We start from the raw sequence: 16,405 nt of genomic DNA on the forward strand, positions 1-16,405 counted from the left end.
GACGTTCAGCTGGAGTTCCGCAGGATCTGGATCACCTTCCTTCCCGTCCGTCAAGAGCAGGTCTCCATCGCGGCCCCTTGGGTGGGGCTCCCAGGCTGCATTTTTGCCCCCAGGGGTACACCGCCCTTCCCGTAGGCTAAGGCCTGATAGGAACAGCCTGCAGGGTGAGGGAATAAGAGAGGTTCCAGGTGCAAAGAAAACATCAGCAGATACTTAAGTTACCGCCTGTACAAAAAACAAATGTACCCTCTACCCACCTGTTGAAAAAGTAAGCTCTGTGTGTTCTGCCATCACTTCAGGGAAACCAGCTCCTGAATTACCCATTTCAGAAGCCTGGCCCCCAGGTGAACGGGTGGACATGAGCAGAGGGCAGGGGTGTGCTGACCCATCTGACACTTGACCCCAGCACCGTGCAGGGAGAAATGCAAGGGGTGGGCTTGGCTGCTGCCCTCCACTGTCACAGGGGGTGAGACGGCCTGAAGCCTGAGCTCTGCAGAGCCCTCTGACGGGAGGAACACCGTCCCAGAATGGCCATATGCAACAGAGGCACTGAGACCACTCATCAAACCAATGCCCTATTTTACTAAAAATCACATGTACCTTACATTTTACAAAACAGTTCCTTCTTTAACCCATAAAAGAATGGCGATATTGGGGAGCTACGGGAACAGGTCCCCCTCCAAATGCTCAGGGTTACCTAGGCTTCCCCAGAACGCTGGTCCTGTGCAGGGCAGGGGCAGCAGAGCCTGCTCACTGCTCCCATCAGCCCAGGGTTCCTGGAGCCTGTCTGGAGCCCTCAGTGCCTACCCATGGCCAGAGGGACCACCTGGAGGGCCAGCCTCAGCTGGACTCACAGCCATTCCCTGCCTGGGAGGGGTCCAGCCTCAGGAGGAGGAGTGCGGGTACCCATAGTGGCTGTGGTCAGCCTCTCCCAGGGTCAGTGTCAGTGACAGGCTGGGCTTCCGTTCCAGCTCCTCCTCCTTTGGGCAGTGCTGTGGGGGTCGGGCTTGGAAGAAGTCTGAGATGTAGTGGACCTGGTAGAGTGGAGGAAGGTGAGAATGGGCAGGGGCTGGGCAGGCACCAGGGACATGGGCATGAGTAGGAGGGGGAGGAACAGGGTCCCAGGGGAGAGAGCCCTCTTAGTAGAGGACCAGTGGAGAGCACTGGGGTGCTGATTGGCCCAGGGAAGGGCTGCGGTGTGCAGGCAGGAGACCCAGGAAAGGAACTGGGGGAAGAAGGTGTCCAGGGAAGGACTGGGTTTGGGGAGGGGGGTCCCAGGGGAGAAATGGGTGGAAGGGAGGGGCCCCCAGAAAAGATTGGGGTTGAGGGAAGGGGTACCAGGGAGGAATGGGGGAAATGAGAGGTTCCATGAATGGACTGGGGTTGGGACAAGGGGTCCCAGGGTAGGATGTGGGGGGTAAGGGAGGGGTCCAGAGAAGGACTGGGGTTGGGGGAAGTAGTCTCAGCAGAGGAATGGGGGAAGGAGGGGTCCCAGGGATGGACTGGGATTGGGGAAAAGGGTCCCAGGGGAGAAATGGGGGGAAGGGAGGGGCCCTCAGAAAGGACTGGGGTTGGGGGAAGAGGTCCCAGGGGACAAATGGGGAGGAGGGAGGGGTTCAGGGAAGAACTGGGGTTGGGGGGTAGGAGTCCCGGGGATAAATGGGGGGAAGGAGGGGTTCCAGGGAAGGACCACGGTTGGAGGAAGGGGTCCCAGGGGAGGACTCTGTGGGGCAAGAGTGTGCAGGGAAGGACCAGGGTTGTGCAGGGAGTGGTCTCTGGACAGCACAGGGGGTGAGTCAGGGTCAGAAGCTCACAGTGAGGCCAGCCACCAGCGCCCCCTGCAGGAGGCCAGCAAGGACATCGCTCCAGTGGTGTTTGTGATCAGACGCGCGTGTGTAGCCCATATAGAGGGCAAAGGCCACCAAGAAGAACTGGACCGTGGGCCGCAGCAGCTGCGCCCACTTCCAGCAGAGCCGCGTCTGCACATAGAGCTGGGACGGGAGAGGACGCTTCAGCCTGTGCCCTGCCAGGCCCTCCCATGCCCACTGCACAGATGGCAGCTCCAAGGCCGGGGGCACAGAACCGGCCAGCCCAGGGCCTCCTGTTTTCACAAACAAGCCAGTGAGTGCCCCCATCACCACCACGACCCACCCATTTTACAGCTGCAAAAAATGAGGTCCAGGGAAGGGAGTGAAGGTCGGAGGGCGGGTGGCTCACTCGGCATCTTCCAACCTCCCCTCCCCCCCGCCCCTCCCAAAGAAGGGAGGGTTCAACACAGGAGCTGCCGATGTTACAGGCCACCAAATCCCAGGAGCAGAGGCTGCTCCCTGTGTCCTTTCCAGTTATCTGATGATGGAATCAAAGTCTCCAATTGGGGCTGTGGCATGAGACGCCTCACCTGTGAAGACTCTGAGGCCTGAACACAACACCCAGGCGGACGGTAGTGTCCAGCAAGCAGGCAACACCGGTTTCGTTTTCACTGCGTTTCTTTTCAGCATTTTCTCGCATCTGTGGAACTGAAGGAAGATTTCTTTTTATATAAATTTGAGATCCCGTGAAGGACATGAATGAAACACAGAAAATAGGAAGCAACAAAAAACTGGCAAAAAAGTCACAATAAACTTTTTTGGAACTAATCAAAAGCTTGCAGGAACCAGAGGAACGCTTGATTAATGTAATCCAGTTGAGGCCGGGCATGGTGGCTCACGCCTGTAATCCCTGCACTTTGGGGTTCCGAGGCAGGCGGATCATGAGGTCAGGAGATTGAGACCAGCTTGACCAATATGGTGAAACCCCGTCTCTACTAAAAATATAAAAATTATCCAGGCATGGTGCCACATGCCTATAATCCCAGCTGCTCGGGAGGCTGAGGCAGGGGAATCGCTTGAAAACCTGGGAGGTGGAGGTTGCGGTGAGCCAAAATCACGCCACTGCCTGGGCAAAAGAGCGAGACCCCACCTCAAAAAAAAAAAAAAAAAAGACAGATAGCTTTGTGGCTTTTTAACTATCTTTAGTTAAAAGTGGGTGGGTCCCTCTCCCACTGCCTAGACTGTGGTGGTCTGAGGGTAACAGACCACACACCCAGCACAGGTTCCAAGAAGGGGCCTTATTTGCAACTGCGAACTGGGGTATGGCTCGAGGGCTGGTCTTGATCTCACCCAACTGGACATTCTCCCAGTGCTGAGGTGCTACCTGGAGGACATTTGTAAGAAACGTTCACAACAAATTTGTTAGTCTCTGCTGCCTGGGGCCATGAGAGCAGATGAGACAAAAAACAGACGAGCCAAACAGCCTAGGAGGAAAGGCCAGGGAATAAAACGCTCTGGGGAATGAAGGCTTGGAACCTACAAGACAAGAGCAGTGCAGGAGCTTGGAGGAGGCCTGCGAGGGCCCTACACTCTCACATCGGGCTGGCCTTCCAGCTCTGCACAAGCAGGAAGTGAAAGTGAAGGCAGAGTAAATCTGTTTCACCATGGAAGGGCTGACCCCACAGCCATGCAGACCCCTTCTACAAACTCGGGAGTGTTGTGGGGTTTTTTTTGTTTGTTTTTTGCTTCAAGATTTTTAAAGAAATCTCTGTCCTATCACTAGCTGACCACCAGGCTAAAAGAACAGGAGGAAATGGCCACTCATGACAAAAGATAGAGACTTCACAATCAGAAAAGTCATTAAATAACCACTGCAGCAAACAGCAAGGACACACCCCAGGAAGGAGGGAGACTCCTATTTCCAGAGTGGCCACATTATAATATTCTAAACACACAGTTTAAAACAAAACAAAACAGGTCAGGCGAGGTGGCTCATGCCTGTGATCCCAGCACTTTGGGAGGCTGAGGCAGGCGGCTCACCTGAGGTCAGGAGTTCGAGACCAGCCTGGCCAACGTGGTGAAACCCTGTCTCTACTAAAAGTACAAAACTTGTCCAGGTGTGGTGGCGCATGCCTGTGATCCCAGCACTCAGAAGACTAAAGCAGGAGAAGTGTTTAAACCCAGGAGGCGGAGGTCGCAGACAGCAAAGATCGCACCACTGCACTCCAGCCTGGGTGACAGAGTGAGAATCCGTCTCAAAAAAAAAAAAAAACAGAGAAAATAGGTCAGTTAAGATTATTCAGCCAGGCCAGGCCCAGTGGCTTACATCTGTAATCCCAGCACTTTGGGAGGCCGAGGTGGGTGGGTCATCTGAGATCAGGAGTTTGAAACCAGCCTGGCCAACATGATGAAACCCCGTCTCTACTAAAAATACAAAACATTAGCTGGGCATGGAGGCGCATGCCTGTAATCCCAGCTACTCAGGAGGCTGAGGCAGGAGAATTACCTGAACCCAGGAGGTGGAGGTTGTGGTGAGCCGAGATTGCACCATTGCACTCCAGCCTGGGTAACAAGAGCGAAACTCCATCTCAAAAAAAAAAAAAAAAAGAAAAAAAATTAGCAGGGTGTGGTGGTACACGCCCATAGTCCCAGCTACTCGGGAGGCTGAGGCAGGAGAATCACTTGAACCCAGGAGGCAGATGTTGCACTGAGTCAAGATTATGCCACTGTACACTGCACTCCAGCCTGAGTGACAGAGTGAGATTCTGTCTCAAAAAACAAAATAAATAATAAAAATGAAAATACAAAAATTAGCCAGGTGTGGTGGTACATACCCATAATTCCAGCTGCTGGGGAGGCTGAGACAGAAGAATTGCTTGAACTCAGGAAGTGGAGGCTGCAGTGAGCTGAGATCAAACCACTGCACTCCAGCCTGGGCAACAGAGCCAGGCTCTGTCTCAAAAAAAAAAGAGAGAAAAAGATTATTTAGCCTGAAAGGGCTCGGGGGCTCATGCCTGTAATCCCAGCACTTTGGGAGGCCAAGGCAGAAGGACTGCTTGAGCCCAGGTATTCCAGACCAGCCTAGGCAACATGGTGAGACACTATTTCTAAAAAAGAAAAAAAACATTGTAAAAACCAGTCAGATGTGGTGATGTATGCCTGTAGTCCCAGCTACTTGGAAGGCAGAGATGGTTTGAGCCCAGGAGTTCAAGTCCTGGGCAAAATTGCAAGACCCTCATCACTAAAAGAAAAATTAAAGGCAAAAAAAAAAAAAAAAAAGACAGTGACAAAGAACTGAAAAAGGAAGACATAACCTGGGCAATCCTGAACAAAACGACGGAGGTCCTTCCTTATCAGTAATTACACTGACTATAAATAGATTAAACACTCCAACTGAAAGTCAGAGATTCATTAAATGCCTTAATTCAATAAAAAGACTAACATAGGCTGGAAAAAAAAAAACACAAAAAATAAGTCAGAGATCTGGCTGGGCGTGGTGGCATACACCTGTAATCCCAGCAGTTTGGAGGGCCACAGAGGGTGGATCACCTGAGCTGAGGAGTTCAAGACCAGCCTGGGCAACATGGCAAAACCCTGTTTCTACAAAAAACATAGATAAACGTTAGCTGAATGTGGCGGCCTGTCCTAGCCACTTGGGAGACTGAGGCTGGAAGATGGCTTGGCCTGGGAGTCCAAGGCTGCAGTGAGCTGAGATCACCATCCTCCAGCCTAGGTAACAAAGTGAGCCTCTCTCTCGAAAAAATCAGAGACTGGACAATACATAAAAAACATGGCCCAATTTTATGCAAGGTATAAGAGATTTACTTTAGAGTCAGAGACATAAATAGGTTGAAAGTACAAGATTGGAAAAAAAGAAATATTCCATGCAAACAGTAATGAAAAGAGAGCCAAAATAGCTATATTAATATCAGACAAAATGGACATCAAGACAAAAATTGTTGAGACAAAACTCATATGTATCATTCTATGGTGATGAAAGGGTCAATCTATCAAAAAGATATAGCAATTATAAAGGTAAATGTAGTAAACCACAGAACTCCAAAATCCATAAAGCAAAAACGGACAGAACGTTACATGAACTTCCAAAACACAAGAATGCACTAACTGTGTTCAATCAGTAAAAACATACAAAAACAATTTTGTTTTTATTCTATTTACTTACCCTCTTTTTTCTTTTTATTTTTTTTTTCTATAGTTTTGAGAAAAAAATTTTTTTTTTTTTTTTTGAGACAGAGTCTCGTGTCTCCCAGGCTGGAACACAATCAGCTCACTGCAACCTCCGCCTCCCAGGTTCAAGCGATTCTCCCGCCTCAGCCTCCTGAGTAGCTGGGATTACAGGCAACCATCACCAGGCCAGGCTAATTTTTGTATTTTTAGTAGAGATGGGATTTCTCCATGTTGATCAGTTTGGTCTCGAACTCCTGGCCTCAAGTGATCTGCCCACCTCGGCCTCCCAAAGTGCTGGGATTACAAGTATGAACCACCACATCTGGCCAATTTTTTTTCTTTTTTTGAGACGGAGTTTCACTGTTGTTACCCAGGCTGGAGTGCAATAGTGTGATCTCAGCTCACCGCAACCTCCGCCTCCTGGGTTCAGGCAATTCTCCTGTCTCAACCTCCTGAGTAGCTGGGATTACAGGCATGCGCCACCATGCCCAGCTAATGTTTTGTATTTTTAGTAGAGACGGGGTTTCACCATGTTGACCAGGATGGTCTCAATCTCTTGACCTCGTGATTCACCCGCCTCGGCCTCCCAAAGTGCTGCGGTTACAGGCTTGAGCCACCGCACCCGGCCCCAATTTTTTTTTTTTTTTTTTTTTTTTTTTTTTTTTTTTTTTTTTTTTTTTAGTCAGAGTCTCTCTCTCTCACTCAGACTGGAGTGCAACGGCACCATCTTGGCTCACTGCAGTCTCTGCATCCCAGGTTCAACCGATTCTCTGCCTCGGCCTCCTGAGCATCTGGGATTATAGGCATGCACCACTACACCCAGCTAATTTTTGTATTTTAAGTAGAGATGTGTTTTTACCATGTTGGCTGGGCTGGTCTCGAACTCCTGACCTCAGGTGATCTGCCCGCCTCAGCCTCCCAAAGTGCTGGGATTATAGGTGTGAGTCATCTTGCACAGCACCTCCAAATTTTTTTAATTAGAAAAAGAATCCGGGCACAGTGGCTCATGACTATAATCCCAGCACTTTGGGAGGCCAAGGTGGGTGGATCACCTGAGGTTAGTAGTTTCAGACCAGCCTGGCCTACCTGGAGAAACCCCATCTCTAGTAAAAAATACAAAATCAGCCAGGCGTGTTGGTGGGTGCCTGTAGTCCCAGCTACACAGGAGGCAGAGGCAGGAGAATTGCTTGGACCCAGGAGGTGGAGGTTGCGGTAAGCAAAGATCACACCATTGCACTCCAGCCTGGACAAGAAGAGTGAAACTCCATCTCAAAAAAAAAAAAAAAAAAAAAAAAAGAAAAAGAAAAAGAGAAGGCAGACACCAAAGACCACATAGTGTATGATTCTATTTATATGAAACATTGAGAACAGGCAAAACTACAGACAGAAAACAGGATAGTGGTTGTTGCCAGGGGCTGGGGGAGGAGTGACAGCTAATGGGTACAGGGGTTCTTTGTTTTCTTTCCTTTCATTTTTTCGAGACAGGGTCTCACTCTGTCACCCAGCCTGGGGTAGGCACAATCTTGGCTCACTGAAACCTCTACCTCCCAAGTTCAAGTGATCCCCCGCCTCAGCCTCCCCAGTAGCTGGGACTGCAGGTGCCCACCACCAGGCCTGGCTAATTTTTTTTTTCTTTGAGATGGAGTTTCACTTTTGTTGCCCAGGCTGGGCTGCGATGACACAATCTCAGCTCACCACAACCTCCACCTCCCGGGTTCAAGCGATTCTCCTTCCTCAGCCTCCCGAGTGGCTGGGATTACAAGCGTGTGCCACCATGCCTGGCTAATTTTGTATTTTTAGTAGATATAGGATTTCTTCATGTAGGCCAGGCTGGTCTCGAGCTCCCAACCTCAGGTGATCCGCCCACCTCAGCCTCCCAAAGTGCGGGGATTATAGGCGTGAGCCACCTAGCTTGGCCTAATTTTTTGATTTGTCATAGAGACGGGGTTTTGCCATGTTACCCATGCTGAGGGGTTTCCTTCTGATGAGATGAAAATATTCTGGAATTAGGTAGAGGAGATGGCTGTACAGTACTGTGAATGTACTAAAAATGAACTGTACACATTAAAATGGAAGAAATGGTGACTTTTATCTTACACAAATTTTATTTTGATTTTTAATTATTATTTTTTTTTTGGTCTGACATTACCCTAGGCTTGCCAGTCAATATTTCGATTTTTTAAAAAGGACAATGATGAGTTGAAACGTTTCAGGACCTATCAGTAGAGATGGTAAGAAGACAGCGCATGGCCAGGCGTGGTGGCTCACGCCTGTAATCCTAGCACTTTGGGAGGCCAAGTGGGTGGATCACCTGCGGTCAGGAGTTCAAGACCAGCCTGGCCATCATGGTGAAACCCCATCTTTGAAAAAAAAAGAAGACAGCCCAGAAGAGGGCAGGGCTGAGACCCGGGGCAGACAGAGCATGCTCCCCCCGGCCTCCTGCTGTCTGTGGGGCACCTGGAGCCCTGAGGCCTCACTCCTGCCTGACCAACTGCCTGCTGGCTCTTCACCATCTGGCTTCTGGGGCTTCTTCAGCTCCCACTGCCCCCCAGAGTGAAGGCTGCTCATCCACACACACCTGGCCTTGGTGACGTCAGCAGCGTTTCCCCTGCACACCCTCTCCAGCTGCACGCAGACCGAGCAGTTGACCTGGCTCCACTTGGGATCACAGACGGCCAGGAAGTTGGGGCGCAGGCGGCCGATCGTGTACTTGGCCAGGTCCGTCAGCGACTGGCTCACGGCCGCCCCAAACAGGAAGGCCCCCAGCACCTTGTACACGGCAGCCACGTAGTTGTTGAAGTCGGAGTGGGAATAGAGCCGGTCCGTGTGCACCAGGTAGGTTTCTCCCACCGAGACCTGTGTGTGGGGCAGCCGCGGTGACCAGCGGGGTTCCCAGTCAGCCCGTGGGCCCTCACTGGGCCTCAGTCCTCCCCACAGGCCTCCCCAAGGCTGCTGCAGAGCTGGGGACTCTGAAAGGGCCCTAGCTGGGCTCGGTGGCTCACGCTTGCCATCCCAGCACTTTGGGAGGCTGAGGCAGACAGATCACCTGAGGTCGGGTGTTCAAGACCAGCCGGAACAACATGGTGAAACCCGTCTCTACTTAAAATACAAAACTAGCCAGGTGTGATGATGCACGCCTTGAGTCCTAGCTACTGGGGAGACTGAGGCAAGAGAATCACTTGAACCCAGGAGGGGGAGGTTACAGTGAGCAGAGACCCTGCCATTGCACTCCAGCCTGGGCAACAAAAGTGAAACTCCATCTCAAAAAACAAAAGGGGGTTCCTATTTCCCACAAGTACCACTCGGGGCAAGGCTGTGTCTCCCAGCCCCCTACAGACCTCCAGGCCAGCCCCTATCAGGAACCCAGGGTAAGGCTGTACCCCATCCCGCCCCCCTCCCTGTCCCTTTGAACCCCTCCTGCCTTACAAGGATGATGGTGGCTGTGATGGTGACCCCGACCATGAGCCCATGGGTGATGGTGTCTGGACGGTAGGGGTACCGGATGGAGTCATCCCCGCAGTAAAATCCTCGCTTACACGGGGCGTTCACCAGCGACAGGATAGTGAAGGGCAGGGAGGCTGGAGGGGGAGAAGGGCCTTGGAGCTGTGATGTTCTCCAACCAGCTGGGCTGTGAGGCCCCCACACCTTCCTTGCCTCGAGGCCTCCCACCGACAGCAAGGAAGAGCTCTTCTCACAGCACGTGGGAGGCCCAAGCTACACCCCTTTCCCATCACCCTCAGATGAGCATGAACTCCCCTGGCCCTCTCCCCCTCACACCCTCCCCTCTGCTCCTTGAACAAACCTGGCAAACACTCACCTCAGGGCCTTTGCACAGGCACTTCTCTCTGCCCAAAATAGCTTATTTTTATTTTTAAAAGTAGAAACAGGGGTCTCATGCTGACCAGGCAGGTCATAAAATCCCGGGCTGAAGCGACTCCCCAGCCTCAGCCTCCCAAATTGCCGAGATTACAGGTGTGAGACAATGTGCAGGGCAGCAAGGTGACTCTCACTTCCGCTCAGTTTCATCTCTGCTCCCGGCTGTCCACACTGGCGTACCTCTCACAAAAGGAAAGGTCGGCTTAGCCAGGCATGGTGGCGGGTGCCTGTAATCCAGCTACTCAGGAGACTGAGGCAGGAGAGTTGCTTGAAACCGGAAAATGGAAGTTGCAATGAGCCGGGATCGCACCACTGCACTCCAGCCTGGCGACACAGCGAGGCTCTGTTTCAATTTATAAAAAGAAAATAAATAAAAAATAAAAGGGAAGGTCTGCTCTTTTTCCCTCTTGTCCCATGTGGAATTATGCAGTCACCTGTGGCACACTGGACTTAACAGCTCCCCCTCTACCCGCCAGCACCAGGAGGGGCCTATCATGTTCAGGACAGAGACCCTGGAGGATGCTCGGAGCCTGGCCAGGGCAGATGTTTAATAAACATCTGTTAAAACAGGCGGGACTTATTTCAACCTTAGACCTGGCCAGAGAATTCAGGAAAGGGCGAAAGCAGGGGCACCAAGGAGGTGTCTTCATGCTCACTCCTGCCCGTCACTGACTCTCATGCCTGGGCACATGTCAGCCACGCGGTGACTCAGGGATCAAAGGCACATTCTCCTGAATTCCACACTTATGGAAGGTGTCACATGGCACTGGGGTTCCCGGGGTCCTGCTGAGCTGAGGGTGGCCAGGGAAGCCGGAGTCAGCTACGGAGGGCAGGAACAGGGGCAGCTCCCTGTTCCATGTGGCAGGTGCACAGCAAAAGCTCAGGGTGTCTACCCCAGAGAGAAACAAAGGCAGGGCGTCCTTTGGCCTAGCAGGGCAAGGACAAAAAAGCGTGGCTCTTCTGAATTCTGAGAGTCTGAGGAGGGACAGGGAGCCTCACACTCCTCCCTGCATGCCAGCTGCAAGGGTCCTAGGACACGACACACCTTCGATGCTGGCTGAGTCTGGGGAAATAAAGCAGTGAAGACAGCAGAGGTCTGCCTCACAGGACAGAGGGAATGCAGAACAGAACGGGCAGCGCAGGGGCCCGGAGCCGGGATGGTGCCTGGGGTGGCAAGCGCTGGAGTGGGGGGGGGCTGCGCTGTAAGAGCCTGGCTTCTGCTGGGGTGCAGGGGCGGCTGGCCCCACTGTAAGTGAGGGCAGAGACCAGGGAGGGGGCTCCTGCAATTGCCAGAGGTGGAAGGTCGGGGTTGCAGGCCACTGACAGCAGACTCCAGCCCCTCCCTGCGGCTCTCAGCAGGCGGAGCCTCACACCAGTTGGTCTCCGTTTCCAACCTCGTTGCCCCAGTAAATCCAGCTAGAGACTCCGACACCCCCATGACAACCGGCCCAGGGCTTCCCTCTGCCTGGAAAGCTCGCCCTGGGGTCTCCGGAACAGGCACCTTCTCTTAATTTGACCCCCGGGAGCCTTCCCGCCCTCACGCTGCCCCTACAGCCCCGTCTGGAACCTGTGGACTGCACTGCCACAGGCCGGAGCTTCCAGATGGAGGTGCCTTCAGCGGGGCTGCCACTCCTGGCACGCAGCAGCCACACCCAACCCCACCCCAGCAGCACCTCCCTCCAGCAGGTGACTCTGTGAGGCTGCCCCTCCCTCACAGGCCATTGTAAGGAACCATTTCAGTTATCTGCATGCTACTGAGCGCCTGGCAGCCAGAAAGTGCCACACACATGTTTAAGTAACTGACAGCAGAGCTGCTCAGGACATGGCACCCAAGGCTGGCAGGCACCTGACAGGGACCTCGTGCTGTCCCCTGCCCCACCCCCCCAACAAGGGTCTACTTCGGAGGTCAGAGGGCTTGGCCAGAGAACCAGGAAACTGTGCTGGGGAGGAGCGCACTCCCGCCCCCCGCGGTGACAGAACTGCGGGGTGGGGGGCATTTTACCTTCAGCCACAGAGCAAACACTCAGCCTTTGTTCCTGGGACACTGGGGGGCCTCGGGGCACCACTTCCCCCATCCGGCCCGAAAACCCGCAGTACAGGTTTGGGTCTCCAGAGGCCTGGAAACCTGGGACCCAGCTTTTCTCTCCAAGTGTCTCTCCCGCCCGAGGTGCAGGGGTTCGAATCCCACCGACGCGCTGGGCCTATGCCTATCTAATTATTATTATTATTTTTGAGACAGAGTTTCCTTCTCGTTGTCCATGCTGGAGTGCAATCTTGGCTCACTGCAACCTCTGCTTCCCAGGTTGAAGCAATTCTCCTGCCTCAGCCTCCCAAGTAGCTGGGATTACAGGCAAATGCCACCATGCTTGGCTAATTTCGTATTTTTAGTAGAGGTGGGGTTTCTGCATGTTGGTCAGGCTGGTCTTGAACTCCTGACCTCAGGTGATCCATTCAACTCGGCCTCCCAAAGTGCTGAGATTACAGGGATGAGCCTCCACATCGGGTTTTGTTTGTTTTTGTTTGTTTGTTTGTTTGTTTTTGAGATGGAGTCTTGCTCTGTCTCCCAGGCTGGAGTGCAGTGGGATGATCTCGGCTCACTACACCCTCCACCTCCCAGGTTCAAGCAATTCTTCTGCCTCAGCTTCCAGAGTAGATGAGATTGTAGGCACGTGCCACCGCACTGGGCTAATATTTGCAATTTTAGTGGAGTCAGGGTTTCACCATGTTGGCCAGGCTGGTCTGGAACTCCTGACCTCAGGTGATCCACCCGCCTCAGCCTCCCAAAGTGTTGGGATTAGAGGCATGAGCCACCTCACCTGGCCACTATGCCTATCTCATTGTATTTCTAAAAAGAGAGGGAAAAGAAATAATTGTATTTCCATCCTCACAGTAACTCCATGAAGGAGATAATATCATTTACCTTTTACAAATGTGAAACAAAAGCTCCAGCTTTTTTTTTCTGAGACAGTGTCTCACTTTGAAGCCCAAACTTGAGTGCAGTGGCATGACCTTGGCTCACTGCAGCCTTGACCTCCGGGACTCAAGTGTTCCTCACACTTTAGCTTCCTGAGTAGCTGGGACTACAGGGGGACACTGCCACGCCTGGAAAATTTTTGAAATTTTTTGTAGAGATGGGCTCTTGTTGTGTTGCCCAGGCTGCTCTCAAACTCCTGGGCTCAAGCAATCCTCCCACATCGACCACCCAAAGTGCTGGGATTACAGGCATGGACGCTCCAGCTTTTCTTTTTTTCCCAAGGCCACATTAAGTTGTTAGTGGCTGAGTCAAAAGAGTCCCAGGGTCTGGTGACCCCTACTTCAGTGTTTTTCCAGCTAGACTACAGCCACTGTCATTCCTGGAAGTTGTCTGACAGTGGACTGAGATGGATTATTTTGGTGTGTAGCACAAACAGAGGAACACCTCTTAGGAGACTGAACCCTGATGTTCTGATGGGGCCAGCATGTATTCTGGTGAAAGGTTCCATAGCTCCCATCCATGACCAGTGAATAGGAATTAGGTACCAGACGTGGTGGCTCACACCTGGAATCCCAGCACTTTGGGTAGGTGGATCACTAGGTCAGTTCAAGACCAGCCTGGCCAATATGGAGAAACCCCGTCTCTACCAAAAATACAAAAATTAGCTAGGCATGGTAGCGGGTGTCTGTAATTCCAGCTACTCAGGAGGCCGGGCAGCAGAATTGCTTGAACCCAGGAGGCAGAGATTGCAGCGAGCTGAGATTGTGCCACTGCACTCCAGCCTGGGTGACAAAACAACACTCAGTCTAAAAAAAAAATGCTGGACATTAGCCAGGTGCGGTGTGATGGCACACATCTGTAATCCCAGCACTTGGGGAGGCTGTGGCAGGCAGATCACTTGAGGTCAGGAGTTCCAGACCAGCCTGACCGACATGGTGAAAGCCCATCTCTACTAAAAATATGAAAATTAGCTGGGTGTGGGAGCGGGTGCCTATAATTCCACCTACCCAGAGTGCTGAGGCAGGAGAATTGCATTAACCTGGGAGGCAGAGTTTGCAATGAGCTGAGATCACGCCACTGTACTCCAGCCTGGGCGACAGAGCGAGAATTCATCTCAAAAAAGAAAAACGTTTGGGTGTGGTGGTGTGTGGTCTCAGCTACTCAGGAGGCTGAGGTGTGCAGATCACTTGAGCCCAGGAATTTGAGGCTTCAGGGAGCTATGGTGGAGTCACTGCACTCCAGCCTGGGTGACAAAATGAGACCCCTATTTCTAAAAAGCTAATTTTAAAAACTAACAAAATAAGACAGACAATAGGATAGAATTCATCACCAGTAAGAGATCAATCACATCACCCACTGAATCTTGCCAACATGATCAAACTCTAATCCAATGGGGTGAGCATAAATCCAGCTGCAAATATGCCACAAATACAAAAGACAGAGAATGGGTTCACCTGCACCAGGGAAATCCAGACTTTGAGAAATGCTACAGGCCCAACAGTGTGGACTCTTCTAAAATCCATAGAAAGGAAAAGGGATAGGCCAGGCAAGGTGGCTCAGGCCTGTAATCCCAGCACATTGGGAGGCCAATGTGGGCAGATCACAAGGTCAAGAGTTTGAGACCAGCCTGACCAACATGGAGAAACCCCATCTCTACCAAAAATACAAAAATTAGCCAGGTGTGGTAACACATGCCTGTAATTCCAGCTATTCAGGAGGTTGAAGCAAGAGAATCACGTGAACCTGGGAGTTGGAGGTTGCAGTGGACTGAGATTGTGCCATTACGCTCTGGCCTGGGTGAGAGAGCAAGGCTCTGTTTCAAAAAGAAAAGAAAAGAAAAGGGGTAGAGGAGAAACTTGTAGATTGTGTGTTTTTTTAAATTTTAGTTTTTGGCTGGGCACAGTTGTTCACGCCTGTGATCCCAATCTTTGCACTTTGAGAGACTGAGGTGGGCAGATCACCTAAGGTCAGGAGTTTGAGGACAGCCAGGCCAATATGGTGAACCCCAACTCTATTAAAAGTACAAAAATTAGCTGGGCATGGCCCCATTTGCCTGTAATCTCAGCTACTTGGGAGGATGAGGCAGAAGAATGGCTTGAATCCAGGAGGCGAAGGTTGCGGTGAGCTGAGATCACACCACTGCACTCCAGCCTGGGTGACTGAGCAAGAACCTGCCTTAAAAAAAATGAGGAACAGAAAGAAGCAATTACTGTGAATGTCAGGGTTGGGGAATACTTCTGGAGAGAAGGCAGGGGCTGGTATTGTGCCTATCTCCAGCCCCTTCTGGAAGTACAGAGTCTAGCGGGGAAGACAGCAGCACAAGTGGAGATTCAGGCTGCAGCACCAGGAAGTTCCCTTCCACCTTCCCGCCTCCTTGCCCTTTCCTTTGGGGAAAGGGAGCATGATTTTCTTTCTTCTTTACCTTTCTAACTAGATAGTTTCTGATGGGAGAATTCATATACAGGATGCATAGCATCAACATCAACAGCCAGCTGGCATTGACGGCTTTGTTGATACCCCAGCCAGGCACATCCCTTATTCCTCTGCTAAGTACATCTGGATGTTGCTGCTGTCCAGGATTCTCAGCCACATGCTTGGTGCCCACTCCCAGATTCTGGAAATCCCCTGACATTGCCCCCAAAAGGAGAGACACTCACTGACAATTCTGCATAGAAATTGTCTCTATGTGTCTTTTTTTTTTTTTTTTTTTTTTTTTTTTTTTGAGACAGAGCCACTCTGTTGATCAGACTGTAGTCCAATGGTGTGATCTCAGCTCACTACAACCTCCACCTACCAGGCTCAAGCAGTTCTCCTGCCTCAGCCTCCCAAGTAGCTGGAGTTACAGGCATCTGCAACCATGCCTGGCTAATTTTGTATTTTTAGTGGTGATGGGGTTTCACCATATTGGTCAGGCTGGTCTTGAACTCCTGGTCTCAAGTGATCCGCTCACCTAGGCCTCCTAAAATGCTGGAATTACAGGCATGAGCCCCTATGCCCAGCCATTTCTGTGTCACCCCCCAGGCCAGCCTCTGCATGTTTGGGCTTGATGTGGCTGTGGCTTTCCAGCTGGCTACCTGTCATTTTTAGTCTCTGTGTCTCCTCGATCCTTCTCAGCTGGCCATAAATTCATTTTCTTTTCTTTCTTTTGTTTTTTTTCTTGAGATGGAGCTTTGCTCTGTCACCCAGGCTGGGGTGCCATGGCATGATCTCGGCTCATTGCAACCTCTGCCTCCCATGTTCAAGCAATTTTCCTGCCTCAGCCTCCCAAGTAGCTGGGACTACCGACACGTGCCATCATGCTGGGCTAATTTTTGTATTTTTAGTAAGATAGTGTTTCATCATGTTGGTCAGGCTGGTCTCAAACTCCTGACCTCAGGTGATCCACCCCCCTTAGACCTCCCAAAGTGCTGGGATTACAAGCATAAGCCACAGTGCCCGGCCTCTGTTTTTAAACTCAGCCTGAGTGGGCTTCTCTTGCTAGCAGCTAAGAGCTCTGACCCCTACGGCCTCTTCCCACCCAGCAGCAAGTGTTTGGATGTTTCTGGATCTAAAATCCAAG

At 51.6% G+C, this 16,405-nt stretch overlaps 1 protein-coding gene across 1 annotated transcript; it reads right to left on the bottom strand.

Annotated features, from left to right (window-relative positions):
- Positions 1-745: 745 nt before the first annotated feature.
- On the bottom strand, positions 746-15,478 carry LOC116546390. The gene is made up of 7 exons (XM_032272661.1): positions 15,269-15,478; positions 15,057-15,144; positions 10,978-11,152; positions 10,598-10,721; positions 9,423-9,710; positions 1,815-1,991; positions 746-1,034 (listed from the first exon to the last, which is right to left on the bottom strand). Exons 1-7 carry the CDS (start codon positions 15,476-15,478, stop codon positions 885-887), a joined length of 1,212 nt encoding a protein of 403 aa, XP_032128552.1. The 3' UTR covers positions 746-884.
- Positions 15,479-16,405: the final 927 nt, after the last annotated feature.

This window comes from Sapajus apella, unplaced genomic scaffold, assembly GCF_009761245.1.
Source record: "Sapajus apella isolate SASKATOON/1434 unplaced genomic scaffold, GSC_monkey_1.0 scaffold834, whole genome shotgun sequence".
NCBI classification, from domain to species: Eukaryota; Metazoa; Chordata; class Mammalia; order Primates; family Cebidae; genus Sapajus; species Sapajus apella.